Raw genomic sequence first — 15,617 nt, 5'->3', positions numbered from 1 at the left:
CTGAGAAACAAGTCGGCCCTCTGATCTCCCGCTCATTTATTTGCAGGCCTCATTAATATAACATCACTGCAACAAACAGCTAACGGGGGATGGTGTCAGGATGAATAATGGAGTTACTCTGCTGAGATAACAATTAGGTTTTCAGTGTACTATCAGCTAAGACAGAGCCGGCAAAGATCGTGCCGGATAGAGAGCTGGTGGCGCTGATGCTATAGATACCTGCAGAGCTCTTCGGCTGGGCTCTGCCGTGAAGGGTGTGCTCACGCTTGCTCAAGCACACACACGCCCACGTCCGCACGAAGGTGTGGACACGCGAAAGTAGAAAAGGACGTGACAGTCTGCTATCTTGGACTCAGCATCCAGGTGCCTTGAGGAGCCAGACTGGAGTCAAAATTTGCAGGCACAGTGTTGGCATCACTGCCCTCTAAAGTCAGGAAAACTCTGAGCAACAGGAAAGGAGTAAGTGGGTAAGTCTGGAGAGGCTTAACTGTCTCCGTCCCCACAAGTGTCCTCCCTGGCCTGTCCTGATGAGGGGGCAGAGCCCTCCTGAGCCCAGCCTCAGACACAGCAGCTTTTGATACAAAGTGTAACCGTCCACTGGAGCTGCTCCACCCTGGGTGACTCCCCTGGGACCCTCACCCTTGGCTGTGTTGGGAGGCTCTGATGTCTTCTCTCCCATCTCCCCTTAAGAACACAGTCTAGGGTGCTGACAGCCTGCTGCAGACATGGCAAGAGACGCACAGGTCCATCAGAGAGGCAACCAACACCGTGCTGGGCAGTCTCCACACCTGGCTTTTCCCTGACACAGCTTGCCTCTCTGCCCCTGCCCCGAGCCCCACCAAGAGCGATACTCAGAGGATCCACTTGCGTGGGATGCTTGTAAACAAGAAGCCACTTTGGGAGAAACATCAATAACCTCAGATACACAGATGACACCACCCTTATGGCAGAAAGTGAAGAGGAACTAAAGGGCCTCTTGATGAAAGTGAGAGAGGAGAGTGGAAAGTCTGGCTTGAAACTCAACATTCAAAAAATGAAGATCATGGCATCCAGTCCCATCACTTCATGGCAAATAGATGGGGAAACAATGGAAAGAGTGACAGACTTTATTTTCTTGGGCTCCAAAATCACTATAAATGGTAACTGCAGCCATGAAATTAAAAGACACTTTCTCCTTGGAATAAAAGCTATGAGAAACCTAGACGTTATATTGAAAAGTAGAAACAGGACTTTGCTGATGAACGTCCATCTAGTCAAAGCTGTGGTTTTTTCAGTAGTCATATATGGATGTGAGAGTTGGACCACAGAGAAAGCTGAGCTCCAAAGAATTGATGCTCTTCAACTGTGGTGTTGGAGGAGACTCTTGAGAGTCCCTTGGATGACAAGGAGATCCAACCAGTCCATCCTAAAGGAGATCAATCCTGAATATTAATTGGAAGGACTGATGCTGAAGCTGAAACTCCAGTACTTTGGCCACCTGATACGAAGAACTGAATCATTGGAAAAGACCCTGATGCTAGGAAGGATTGAAGGCAGGAGAAAGGGGACGACAGAGGATGAGATGGTTGGATGGCATCACCAACTTGATAGACATGAGTTTGAGCAAGCTTTAGGAATTGGTGATGGACAGGGAGGCCTGGCGTGCTGCAGTCCATGGGGTCACAAAGAGTTGGACACAACTAAGTGACTGAACTGAACTGAACCAACATTTTGAGGTATATGATACCCATAATTTCTGAGTATCTCTGAGATTCTGTGGAGTTCATTGTCTTGCTTCCAGGTCAATACTGTATATTGTCACTCTGCTTATATAACTTTTATGCAGAGTACATCATGCAAAATGCTGGACTGGATGAGGCACAAGTTGAAATCAAGATTGCTGGGAGAAATATCAATAACCTCCACTATGCAGATGACACCACCCTTATGGCAGAAAGCAAAGAAGAACTAAAGAGCCTCTTGATGAAAGTGAGGACAGTAAAAAAGTTGGCTTAAAACTCAACATTCAGAAAATTAAGATCATGGCATCTGGTCCCATCACTTCATGGCAAATAGATAGGGAAACAATGGAAATAGTGACAGACTTCGTTTTTTGGGGCTCCATTTTCTCTGCAGATGGTGACTGCAGCCATGAAACTAAAAGACGCTTGCTCCTTGGAAGAGAAGCTATGACCAACTTAGACAGCATATTAAAAAACAGAGACATTACTTTACCAACAAAGGTCCGTCTAATCAAAGCTATAGTTTTTCCAGTAGTCATGTATGGATGTGAGAGTTGGACTATAAAGAAACCTGAGTGCCGAAGAATTGATGCTTTTGAACTGTGTGTGATGTTGGAGAAGACTCTTGAGAGTTCCTTGGACTGCAAGGAGATCAAACCAGTCCATCCTAAAGGAAATCAGTCTTGAATATTCATTGGAAAGACTGATGCTGAAGCTGAAGCTCCAATTTTGGCCACCATCAGGTGGCAAAGAACTGACTCATTGGAAAAGACCCTGATGCTGGGAAAGATTGAAGACGGAAGGAGAAAGGGACGACAGAGGATGAGAGGGTTGAAGAGCATCACTGACTCAATGGACATTAGTTTGAGTAAATTCAGGAGTTGTTGATGGACAGGGAGGCCTGACGTGCTGCAGTCCATGGGGTCACAAAGAGTCAGACACAACTAAGCGACTGAAGTCACTTAACTTTTTTGGAACTCAATCAATCTAGCTTCTGCTGAGATTTCTTAATCATAAAATAATAATGAGAAAAATGATAGCTAGCACTCACTGAATGCTCACCTGGGACCTAGCACTGCTAACTTATCACTGTCTATATATTATCTCATTTAGACCTTATAACAACTTCTATGAGATGGAAGCAATCATCATGAGCCCCACTGTACAGATGAGGAAACCAAGGTACTATGATAGGTGATACATTTCTTAATGTCACACTGCTAGTGAGCTTTAGAACTAGGAGTTAATCCTAGCTACTTGACACCAGAACTCCCATGTTTGACCCTGTAGCATCCTTCACCTCTTTCCTGGGCTCACTTAGACAAACAGAACTGTCAACCCACTGGGCTAGGGGAGGGGATGGAGTGGGCACCATGTATGTCATGAAGCCTGCTGCAGAGATGGGAAGCAAGCTAGCGGTCCCCACCCAGAGCATCACTCGGGGAGACTGGAATGCATAGGCAGAGATGACACCAGGGCAAGCCTGAGGGGAGTGTGGGCATTCACAGGGTCAGGGCCAGACAGCGGGGAGGAGGGGAGCTGAGAAGTTCGCAGAAGTGCTGGCTAGCCAACTCCAGAGCTCCTTGGAGAGCAGCAAGTGCGGCCTTAGCCGTGGGGGACCTGCACAGCGGGGCCCCCGAGGCTGGGGCGTGAGTTCTCATGGCTGATGACCTCGGGGCTGTGCCCTGGCAGGACGCTGGTAGCTCAGGCAGCGTGGTGGGGAGGCTGGAGGCACCGGCTAGGTGGGCCCGGCTGGGCTCTGCCACTCACTCTCTAACCTCCAGCCGGTTCCTTCACCTCTCTAGGACACTATTCTGCATGTGTAAAATGAAAATAATGGTAGCCGCTCCTTCATAGTTTGCCGTGAGCTCTAAGTGAGATGTAATATATAAGACAGTGAAAGTGTTAGTCTCTCAGTCGTGTCGGACTCTTTGCGACCCCATGGACTGTTTTGCGACCCCATGGACTGTAGCCTGCCAGGCTCTTCTGTCCATGGGATTCTCCAGGCCAGAATACTGGAGTGGGTAGCCACTCCCTTCTCCAGGGGGATCTTCCCAACCCAGGAGTCAAACCCAGATCTCCCACATTGCGGGGAAATTGTTTACCATCTGAGCCACCAGGGAAGCCCGGTATATGAGACCCCCGGTACAGTTCCCGCCTCGTGATAAGTACTTAATAAATGAAACAAATGGCAAACAGGCACCATTATCAGAGTCTTCAGTAACCTGGGGCTGATGCCCACTTCTGTCTCATCTCCCATCATGTCTATCCAGGCAGGAGATATAAACAGAGAAGACAGACAGGGTCTCTAGGATGGGAGCCAGGCTTCGTGAGGCTCCCACCATGAAGGGCTTCTCCTGTGACCCCTTAACCATCTACCCGTACCTCTGCCCCAACTCCAGCCTCCAAGGCTCTGCCCAAGTCCAGAAGTGGCCCAGCCTGCGCTCCCCAGGCTGCCCAGGCCCTGGGCCGCCAGCATCCCGCTCTGCTCCCGGTGCAGCCCCGCGGAGCTCCCCAGCTGTAATTAATCGGCCGCATCTGCTCTTGCCCTTGGGCGGCTTTGTGGCACAGTTCCCTTGGAACTGTTCAATTAGCGGCTGCAAGAATCAGGGCGAGTGCAGCATCACGGCAGCTGATTTCCAGGTCAGGGCACCCACGGTGGGAAACAAACATGACACAGTCTGGCAGGAATACAGATTGGGCTGGGGTGCTCAGGCGTGCAGCGGGCTCGGCTGGGCTGCTGGCAGGTGAGGTCTGAGGAGGCGGGGAAGTGGGTCCCCAAGTCAGGGATTCCTGGTGACTTTTAGAGGACCTGCAGGAGACAGGAGTCTCCTGGTTTGTCCCACCACCCCCCGCCCCATCTTTCATGCCAGCCTCATCCCATATCCTGCCGGCCTGCTCATCCAGGCCTACAGTGGGCAGATGAGGGGCATGGCCTGGGCTGGGGCCAGACCCCTTGATCCTGGCACGATCTGTGATTGCTTCTGGGACAGGGCTGAGCCCTCTCTCTGCCTTCATGTGTTTCCCACATCCTCCTTCTGAACCCTGCGAACAGACAAACCTAGTTCTACAACCAGTTAAAAAGCCAGTGCTCTTAAGGCAAGGTAATAACACAACTTTAAGTCTCAGTAGGACACAAGTGGGTGTTGCCTGGTGGCTCACATGGGAAAGAATCTGCCTGTAATCCAGAGACCCGGGTTCTATCCCTGGGTCGGGAAGATCCTCTGGAGAAGGGAACGGCTATCCACTCCAGGATTCTTGCCTGGAGAACTCCATGGACAGAGGATTCTGGCGGGCCACAGTCCGTGGGGCCACACAGAGAGTTGGACATGACTGAGTGACTAACACGTTTAAAGGGTTCTCTGGAGTTTCCCTGGTGGCTCAGATGGTAAGGAATCCACCTGCAATCCAGGAAACCCAGCTTTGATCCCTGGGTCAGGAAGACCCCCTGGAGAGGGCATGGCAACCCACTCCAGCATTGTTGCCTGGAGAATCCCATGGACAGAGGAGCCTGGCAGGCCACAGTTCATGGGGTCGCAAAGAGTCAGATACAACAGAGCATGTACGCATAAAAGGTCCTTTAGGGAAGAGAGACATGTAGGGTGAGAGGTGACTAAAATGGGCAAAGGAGTTCCAGGGAGTAAAATAAGCATATGGGAAAGAGAAGGGCTTACCTACCCCTGCGGTTTGCCCAGGGCCTGCCTAGCCGATGGCATGTGAGCCCGCGCTAGGGGAAGTCATTGGCACAGGCCTCCCTTGCAGCGAATCAGCAGGCCTTTGCTCAAGCCGCAAGCCTGCTTGGCGTTTCTTTCTTATGCTCTCAGAGGATGCATGGATATCCAAGAGTCCAAAGAAAAGCATCTGAAGTGATCAAAGGGCCTGGAAAACAAGAGCTTCCAACGCACGGCTGATGGAATTGCAGAAGCGCAGACCAGGGGTAACTTAATTGCTGTCTTCAGTATCTGAAAGAGGTTTGATGAAGAGGCAGCTGTTCAGTCCTCCATTCGAGGAGAAATCACAGCAGAAACTGGCGTGAACTAAAGTCAGCGAGATGGCAGGAGGAACCTGATGCTTCCGATGTGAAAAGACTGCCCCACTTCCAATCAACACCTGGGCGCCGACCTCCATCCTTGCAGCGGTCATTCGAGAACACGGGTTGTCCTGGAATCTGCCGGAGCCCAGCGTTTCCCAGGGAGAGAGAGCTGGGGACAGGCCTTGACAGCTGCTCTGTCCCAGGCAGCGTGCTATGTGTCAGGTTACTAAGACAAACGGAGGAGATCCCTGTCCCGAGAGAGTTACTATCTTACGGAGAAAAGGCAGAGTCCAGGGTGACCCTTCCTGTCAGGGGTGTTCACCATGGCAGTGGAGGTGTAGGCAAAGGGCTCCTAAATCTGCCCGAGATGGTCAGAGAGAGACTTTCTGAGGAGGTGTCATTAGCAGAGCCTCGTGTGACGGGTAAGCCTGTGTTGGCATCACGCTTGACGGGCAGGGGGAACCGTGGGTCAGAGGCACACGGGCGTTAGACCCTGTACCCACGGGCGCCCCCCACCTCCCCCAGGGAGCGCGCATAGTACGGGAGAGAGTGGAGCCAGAACTCGGGGAGGGGACAAGGGGAGCGCACGGTGAGAGCCCGCACAGAACATGGGGCAGCCCCTCGGTCGCCCCCTGCACCCCACTCAGCAGCTGCTCTGTCTCTCCCCGCTCCTCCCCTGCTTCTGGCTCTGCCTTCTGGGGTCCACAGAGAGTGGACCGTGATCCCTGGTCCACGGTATGTGCTGCAAAGCATGGAGCTGAAATGAGTCCATGTATAAAGATCTTCCCAGCTGATTTCACAGGATTTCAGCTCCCTCCCCCCTCTCTCCACACGCCCACTGTGCACACACACACTCATCCATCCCAAACTGTCAAACCGTTTGTTTGCGTGGGTGGCTCATGCAGAATTACTTTCTTGAAAGAACCCATTGAGTTCATAATGCAGTGCCCCATCAACCTCAGAATGGCCAATAGCCAGGGACAAAGAAGTGAGGAGAAGGGAAGAATGAAGGCCATTTTAGACAGGGCCACTGTCCTCCCAAATCTATTCTGGGTGAAAGGGCGATGTCTGGCTCAGAACATGCTTCTGCGGGGAGCCCCGAACCCGCCAACGCCAAGGCCCCGCCCTGGGCGGCATGGCCACGCCCCCATAGGCTTTCTCCAATTAGCCCGCAAGCATCTCTCTCTGCCCTGGGTCAGCCCACCAAGCACCATCTAAGTTATGAGTTCCTGGACCGTGTGTCCTCTTTGCAGATAAATAGGAAGATGCCTCCCACCTCTAGGCTCTCTCCACCTCCACCATCCCATGTTTTTGTGGTCTTAGAAGACACAGGTGCAGGGGGACGCTAGGAAGGAAACTGCCAACTATCGTGACCTGTTCTTGCAACCATCATCATGTCAGGGACTTTCCAAGTGTTGTCTTATTTCACCTTCCCAGCGTCCCTGCGAGGCAAGCACTGTTATCTGTTTTCTGATGAGAACACTGACAGTGAAGGTTACCTAGCTTGTAAGTATCAGAATTCAGAGTCTGACCCCCTCCCGAGCTCACTCTGTTCCTGCCGCAGACACCGCCCAAGCATCAGGTCCCCCTTCCACACCCCTGAGCCGCCGGCAGCCCAGGGCCCATCTGAAACCAGAAGACAATATGTTTGGACCTGGCTGCTTCCCTGGCCGTCTCTTGGTTCCCCTCTGACTGTGGGGGACTCTCTTTGCCTCACCTCTGCGGGAGGTTAGCACTCCCTCCCCTGTGGCCCCACACCTCCTCCCAGATCTGGAAGGCCTTCCTGGGAGCTCTACAAGCAATAGTCTGGGACTCCACCAACTTGCCTCCCTGTAGACCCACACGGAGAGGCCAGACATGGCTCCCAAGGGGACCAAGCTTCCTGGGTGCCAGGCCAGGTGCCCTGCCATCTGTATTGAAGAGAGAGTTTTGGAGGCAGACTCCGGGGTGAAGCCCTGCTGGGCCTGAGGCAGTGTCCTGAAGACTCCTATTCATGCCCTCTCTGGAGAATCCATTCTTTTCCTCCAAGTCTCCCCTCCAGAGCCTCTCCTCCATGCTTGATCCTGGGGAGAAGTGAGAGCAGGATGGCCGGGATGTTACCACCACTCAGACCCTGACTCTTGTTCTCAGAATCACGCGGAAGCCCTCAGGTGGCAGGTGGTGAGTTCCACGGGAACCGTCTCTGTTCCGCTGAGCCCAGACCTCCACCCTGCCTCTCTCTGATTTTCAAGCCAGCGGGGAGAGCAAATGACACAGGCAAAGACACAGAGAGCGTTAAAGCCCATTGTGTGTCTCGGAACCCCTGGGCTCTGGGTAGCGCTTGGAGGACCCAGAGTGAGGTGGCTGGTGTGGCTGAAGTTACTAAGATCAGAAAGTGAAGGACCAGGCCGGGAGTCAGGGACTTGGCCTGGACAGTGGCCAGAGCCGTTGAAGGTTTTAGGAGCAAGCAACCAGTCCCCAGATCAAGTATGTGTCTGTGACAGCCACCTGGCTGTTCAAGGAAGTCAGATCTCACAGAGGAAGACTGAGGATAGTGTGACAGAGAGGACACAGATGCGTTTATCACCTCCTCTGACGCCGGAGCGGGGCACGGATTCAGAAGACACCTGGGAGCCAACACCGATGGTCCCTGTGTTTATTACACTCGGTAGGGAAGGGAAAGGAAACGGAGATGCTTGCAAGATTCCTAGCTGGGTGCATGGTGATTCCACTCACCTTGAAAGAGGATCTGGGAGGATAATCAGGTTGGGGGTGGAAGGAGAGAAAATTAAGAGTTCATTTTCAGTCGTGGTGAAATTTGAGGTGCCTGAGGGACATGCGTGGGGAAGTCGAGGTGTCCAGTAGCAGTTGGATATATGGATATGGAGCTCAGGAGAGAGGTCTGAGCCAACAATATAGATTTGGAAAGCATCCGTAATGGAGGCCTTGGGAATCCTCTTGCAAATCAAGTGCTCACCACCTCATCTGTGTTTTGGAAATCCAGATTTTTGTTCATCAGTTTTGTCTTAAGCAAGAAAAGGGAGCTACACCCCATGTAAGCCCCAGGGCACAGTGACTGCTGAGTTTTCTGACCCTCAAACTCCTTCACTGCCTCCCTGGGTGCTGGAGGCATAGGATATAGTGTGTACTGTGTGGGGAAGACCCACAGGGACCCAACACTCCCCAGCCACTTGCCCCTAACCCGTGAGGATGAGCCCAGTCTGGATTTCAGAAGCTCGTAGCTGGGTTAGAAGGGCTCAGACTTGGTCTCCACACCCCTAACTATCCGTCTCTTTGATGTGTCTTCATGTCAAGATGATAATGCTTGCTAATAATGTTGTTAAGTCTCCTGTCTCCAAAGAGCATAAGCTGGCTAGAGTCCACTACAGTCCCCGAGGGACCATGCCTCCACCCCAGATCCTTGAAGGTCACTGCAGTGAATTCCCAGCAGGAGGACACTGCCCCATGGACCTGCCAACACCACTGAATAGCCACAATACCATCCCCACGTGCTACCTGCAAGACCGAAATATTTTTAGGTTTTCCAGAAAGATTTCATTTCACAGTGTTTCTGAAAGGTTGTAATTAACTGCCGTGAGCAAGAGAATGTATTTTTAAAAATACAAGTGGGGGAACGAGAGCAAGCTGATCATCACGGTTCTGTCAGGGTTTTCAGTAGGTTTCTGGCATCCAGGTGGCTGAAGGAGAGGAAGGCGGACCAGCGATGCTCATTCCAAGCGACTGGGGGAGAGCGCCTGCTCAGATTTGCTCAGTGGTACTTGCTTCCTCCTGACACTCTCCCGCAGGGTCATGGAGGCCACACTTCCCTGTTCCTCCTTACAAGTGTCCATCTCCCAGAGCCCAGGAGGCCCAGGGACCTGCGGAAGTGGCACCAGGGGAGGGTGGAACAACCGAGATCTCGTGTTGATTATTTTTAGAATCCCCAGAGACAGGAAAGCCATGGATCTACAGGTTCCTCCTGCCAGCTCCTTCTTTCCAAATCGCCCTGACTCCCGCCACCTCCAACCCCACACCCAGTGCCCAGAGATGCCTCTGGGCAGCCCCTTCCCTCCCTCAGGAATTTATCCCACAAATCTTATTTATTTTTATTCATCAGTTCAGTTCAGTCATTCAGTTGTGTCCGACTCTTTGCGACCCCATGGGCTGCAGCACGCCAAGCCTCCCTGTCCATCACCATCTCCTGGAGTTTACCCAAACTCATGTCCATTGAGTCAGTGATGTCATCTAACCATCTCATCCTGTGTCATCCCCTTCTCCTCCCGCCTCCAATCTTTCCCAGCATCAGGGTCTTAGGCCATAAGGTGGGATATTTTATTCCCAGAGAATGGAGTCAGAGCCACAGACAAGGCGACCAGGGCAAAATGAGCCCCGAGATGAGAGAGTGCCCAGCCTGGGCCAGGGGGAAGGCCGGAGGCTTCGCCATCTAGGGTCTGCTGAAGAGCGTGGGAGTCTGACCTGGCTGCACAGCCTGCGTGCAGGAGCCCAGGAGTCAGCGGGCAGTGAGGAGGAGGCCTGGCCCTAGGCCTCTTCCCTGCACCATCATCTCCTCCCTGCTGCTCTCACCTGGGCGCTCACGGCCAAGCTGGAGGCCTCACGCATGGTGCTCACATCGCTAACAGAGAGCAGGGCCCCCTTGAGAAAGACAGGCGGGAGGAAGAGTCTCCAGAGCCTTGGATACCTTTTTCACCTGCGCTCACCGCTCATCACTGCCCAGAGCCCATCTGGAGGTTTCTAGTGGACTCTTGGCTTTGTCCCGCCCTCCTTGCCTCTCTCCCTCCCTTACTGTCTTGTCTTTCTAAATGTGCAGTGAAAAAAAGCCCTGAACATTTTTTTTCATTTGATCCACATATACAGGTTGTATGATCTTACAATAAGACATCCTGACTCTCCTTCCAGTTCTGAAATTCTGTGCTTCTTGCCTGGGTTTGTGTCTAGCTTCCTCCTACTTTGGATAACTATGGACCTTGGAGTGGGAGCTTTGGGATCTGTTGGATCCCAAAGAGCTGCATTTTTCCGGGAGCTTGATTCATTCTCAGATAGAAATTTACATGTGAGGAGAGCCTGATTCTGCAGGTTCCTTTTCCTGTTGCATCAAAGTAAAATCAAACAGTCAGCATTTGGTGACTGAATTAAGAAATGAGTAAATGATCCTGACTACTGGGGAGCCAGCAAAATTTGGAAAATCAGAAAGCTATTTCTCTTTGATACTAGCACCAACAAGTTACAGGATTTTTCTTTTTTGTGTGTGTGGAATAATGTCAAATATACTTTCCATCTTTGATCATCCCCTGCAACGGCCCCTAATCAGGGACTCCTCAGATCTTCCACGGCTTTTACTTCAAATCTACCTTATCACTGTGTATCCTGCATCAGCGTTACTTATGGCCTCCTTATCTCCTCCTCCTTGACCGCTAAGTTCCTCAAGGGCAAATTCCCTGCTCTGTTCACTGTTGTAAACTCAACAGAGGCTAGCACACAGGCTAGTATGTCACAGTTCAGTTCAGTCCAGTCCCTCAGTCGTGGCTGACTGTCTGCAACCCCATGGACTGCAGCACGCCAGGCCTCCCTGTCCATCACCAACTCCTGGGACCTGCTCAAGCTCATGTCCATCGAGTCAGTGATGCCACCCAAATGCCATCCTCTGTCGTCAGAGAGTCCTTGGGAGTTGACAGAATGTTCCCGGACACCCTCCATGTGGGAGCTTCCAGGGTGAGGTTGGTTAGAGAGGATTATCCTCCTTTCCAACTAAAGAGAACTGAGGTTCAGGGAGATTCTGAGATTTGATTACAGTCAGGCAACTAGTGAATTTAATCACTGCCTTGAGCCCAGTACTTCCTCGTAATTTCGTTTTCAAAAGTGGACCAATGAATGAAGGCATCACTGGGTGGATGTCCTGAAGAACCAATGCAGTAGGTACAACTTCATTGTTGGGATGATGAAATTGGGATCCTAGACAAGTTGGAAAGTGGTGGAAACAGTTTCCCCCCCAGACTCCAGGTGTCCCAGAGCCTCCCTGCGGGGAGGGAAACGGGTGCCCCTGCCCGTCCTTCCATGACCAACCGGGCTTATTTCTCCTCCTGCTTCCCTCTTGCAGATCCTGACGGTGTCCGGACCTCCTGAAGGGGGCACTCGAGTGACCATCCATGGCGTGAACCTGGGCCTGGACTTCTCGGAGATCGCCCACCACGTGCAGGTGGCGGGGGTGCCCTGCACGCCCCTGCCAGGGGATTACATCATCGCTGAGCAGTGAGTCCAGTCCACTCGGGCCGCCCCGCGGTTGGTCTCCGCCTGCCCACTGGCTGAGCCGCCTTGCCGGCCCACCCGTTCTCCTCCTCGGCCTCCCCCGCCCCTTCTCCTCCGGCCCCCCTGTTGGAAGGCATCCCACTCGGTGGGCTGCGGGCAACAATTTGTTTGGCTTGTGGCGCTTTGACAGCAGCTTAATCTGAACAGGGCCTCCGCTGGAGCAAATTCATTTATTTCACTAAGGGAAATGTCAGCTGGAAATTAGAAAATAGGCATGTAGCGGCGGACGGGCGGACGGGGCTCCCGGAGTGACATATGTTCCCATTTGGGGTGCTCATTTGGCAGTGGCGGCCGCTGTGGAGTCAGTGGACAGGAGGTGGGCAGGACGCTGGGGGGCTTCTGGGGGTGGGAGGGCAGCGGGAGTGATGTTTCCCCCACTAGGGAGAAAGGGAGGGGGCCGCCAGGGTCTCCTGCATGATTTCTCAGGTGGAGCTGGGCCACGTCGCCCTGGGTTCAGCGGGCTCGCAGCTCTGCAGGGGGCACTGGGAGCCTGGCCGTGAGCAGGGCTTGGAAGCGGGGTTCTCCCCTTAAATGCCACCCCTCGCAGCCTCCCTCAAGCCAGCCCTGAGTAACAACCAGAAGAGTGGCGCTGGCAACCGTAAAAAAATGACAGGGTGTCTTTCATCGGCACTTAGGCTTTCTCCTCCGTTCTCTCGCTTCTAATCAGTAAGGACTCTGAGAGGTAGACATTGTTAGCTCCATTTTAAGAGCAAAAGACTCGGAAGTGAAGTGACATTCCCCCAACCCCTTCACCCCCGTTCACTCAGGGCATAAGTGGCTATAGAGAGTGGGAACTCAGGTCTCCTAAGTTTTGGTTCAGGCCTCTTGCTGTTCCCTAATAGTCAGGGGAGACTCCTGGGTAAGACTGGCCTGAAAAATCCCATGATCCGTCAGCGTGTGGTTTTCCGGCTCAGAGGCTGTGATTCCAGGATGGCCAGGGCAGGGTCAGAGTTGGGGGGTGAGTTCCGCAACTCTGGAGACCCCTGGCAGGGGAAGGAGAAGCCACCTGATCCTTCGGACCTTCAGATCCTGCAGACCACCCCTTCACTGTCAGCCTTGGCCCTTCAAGGAGTGAATCGTGGAGGAGAGACTGGCCAGGTCTACAGGAAAGAGATGAAGAAGAGGCAAATGGGGAAATAGTATAAGTAGCTATTCTGAGCCGGGGGTGGGGGGAAGCTGGCAGGCAGGAACCAGGAGCCTGCCGAGGTCCTCATGGTCGGACGGTCTCTAAAGAGCCCAGCGCCTGGCCAGACCCAGCTAGACACTCAGTCACACTGAGCCCAAATCCGCCTCAGCCTCATGGACGTGCCTTAGGCCTTTGGACGCAGGCCGAGTCTCCAGCTTGGTGAGATGCCACAGTACTGCAAAGGAAAGGGTTTGCGGGAGGCGAAAGGGTAAGGCTTTGAACGGAGAGGTGCTGGCTCTTGGGCAGCTGAACATGGAAATAGCCTGAGATCTGGGATTCAAAAGTCTTCTAAGTCCCGCCATCTACTCCGGGCAGCCCTGAGACCCACTGCTCCATCTCGCCAATCTTCATTGGCCTAATGGAAACCACGATTCCTACCGCGTGGGTTTGGGGGGAGAATTCAGTAAGATGAAAACGAGGAGACCATAACGTGCCATGGGAACATCAGGAAAGATTGTTCCATCTTTGAAATCAAATGCATCACACTCACCCAGGTCTCCAGGAAAGAGAGTTCCCCCAAAAAACTGAAAGTGAGGGTATGAAAGGAGCCTGGGAAGGTGAATGGTTGCCGGGGGTCCCTGCCAAGGCCAGCAGTCACCCTAGAAAACGACCCTCATCGTCTCCTTGGGCGCGGGGCAGGCAGGAGGAGGCAGGCACGTTCCGCACCTCGGCTGCAGGCAGCCCTGGCTCCCAGCCGTGCCAGGCTCATTACTGCTCTCGAGGTTTCAGAGTTTGTTAACGTCATTAAAGCCTCCATCCCGGGCAGCGAGCAGCAGGCACAATCATTACAGACGTCTGCGAGAGATGAATTTGGCTAAATAGGCCCAGTGCAGAGTCCCAGGCACGGGCAGGATTAGCGGGCACGGTAATGACTCACCATATGCTGGTGCCACGCCATCTATCACTCAGCAATTAGGTTAATGTTGGTTAAAGGGTCCCGCTTAGTCCTGCAATCAGCGCCCCACAGGTCTGGGGAGGGCAGGATGACTCCATCACAGGACGTTTCCTGGGTGATGAGAGGCAGGTTGAGGCTGCAGCTCAGCCCTGCCTGAAACAGGGGCTCTGTATGAGACAGACTCAGCTGAGGTCCTCAGACCCGCCCCCCATCTCTCTCATCCACTGTACCTACGAGCTCAGCCATGCCTTGATGGATGTTAGATTGTTTGTGTTCCCCACCCCAAGGATGCACGCTCACAGGGAGAAAAGCACCATCCATGCCAGTCTGCAGGAGGCGGTGCAGGCTGGGCCGAGGGCACTGGGCCGGGTGCCAGGAGCTCAGCTACTGATGAGCTCTGTGACTTTGGGCAAGTCCCTTGGCTCCATGATCCTCAAATGTCTCACCGGGAAAGTGGGTCTGTGGAAACAGATCTCTGCAATCACTTTTACGGCCCCTAGGATGTCAGAAACGATCACCACTAAGCCTCATGGGATCTACAACTCCCATCATTAGAAAGCGTTATCAGTGGCACTAATGTGAATCCAGAAGCCTGCTATCTACCAGGAGGAGTCAAGCCATCAAATGTTGAAGCTAACTGTTAAAGGGTTATTTAGTCTAATTTCTCATTTTACAAGGGGAAACTAAACATCCCCAGCTCCTGCCTTCTGGTAATACACAGGGAGACTGAAGCTATCAGGGATGCTGGGAGGAAGCAGGGAGACAGGAAGGTAGGAGGCCCCCAGAAGTCTAACCACAGGAACTTTGCTGACCTGTAAGGCCTGAAGGAGGAAGCAGTGCCCACACCACTGCCTGTGGTTATCTCCTGCCAGGAAGCAAGTGGGTGCAGCTGGTTAAGTCTCAAAGCCTTAGGAACCCAGCCAGGTCTTCTCTACCTCGCCATCCTCCACCTCAGCCAGCAACCTCAGCTCCACCCCAGGACAGCCACCATGTCCACCTTGTCCCTTCCACAAAACCCACAGAGAGCATTCCACTGATTTTTGGGTAGTAGAGTGGAGGAGCGTCAAAGGCATGAGCTTTGGAGCCAGGCTGAACCTGGGTTTGAATCACAGCTCTGCCACTTCCCAGCTCTGTGGCCAGAGGTGAGTCGCTTAGCACCCCCGAGCCTTGGTTTCCTTGTCTGTAAAAATGCAGACAGTAAGACCCACCCTATAGGATGTCTGAGGCTGACATGAGATCCTGGTACAGTGCCTGCCACATGCAGCTCAGTAAGCTGTAGCTCTTGTTATTATTGAGAGACCCCACTTTGGCTTGACCCTCATCCTCAGTATAACCCTCTGCACTCCCGGCAGCTGCCCTCGAGCTCAGGGATCACATGCCAGTAACAGTAACAGATCCACTCAGTCAAGGGGGCCTCTCCATCCTTCGCGGCAAGCACCGGGTCCCGGGAATGACAAGGAAGAAGAGTGACAGGTCGTC

The 15,617-nt window shown here is 53.0% G+C and overlaps 1 protein-coding gene across 1 annotated transcript in view; it reads left to right on the top strand.

The window, feature by feature from the left end:
* The window catches only part of PLXNA2 (plexin A2), a 226,216-nt gene that overhangs the window by 178,639 nt on the left and 31,960 nt on the right, over nucleotides 1-15,617 (top strand). Inside the window, exon 13 of the mRNA XM_070473856.1 lies at nucleotides 11,849-12,000. Coding sequence (XP_070329957.1) covers nucleotides 11,849-12,000 — 152 coding nt within the window. The remainder of the gene's footprint in view (nucleotides 1-11,848; nucleotides 12,001-15,617) is intronic.

The sequence above is a fragment of the Odocoileus virginianus genome, chromosome 11 (genome assembly GCF_023699985.2).
Source record: "Odocoileus virginianus isolate 20LAN1187 ecotype Illinois chromosome 11, Ovbor_1.2, whole genome shotgun sequence".
Lineage (NCBI taxonomy): Eukaryota > Metazoa > Chordata > Mammalia > Artiodactyla > Cervidae > Odocoileus > Odocoileus virginianus.
Note: the sequence above shows the minus strand (reverse complement) of the source record. Positions and strands in the feature narration are given on the sequence as shown.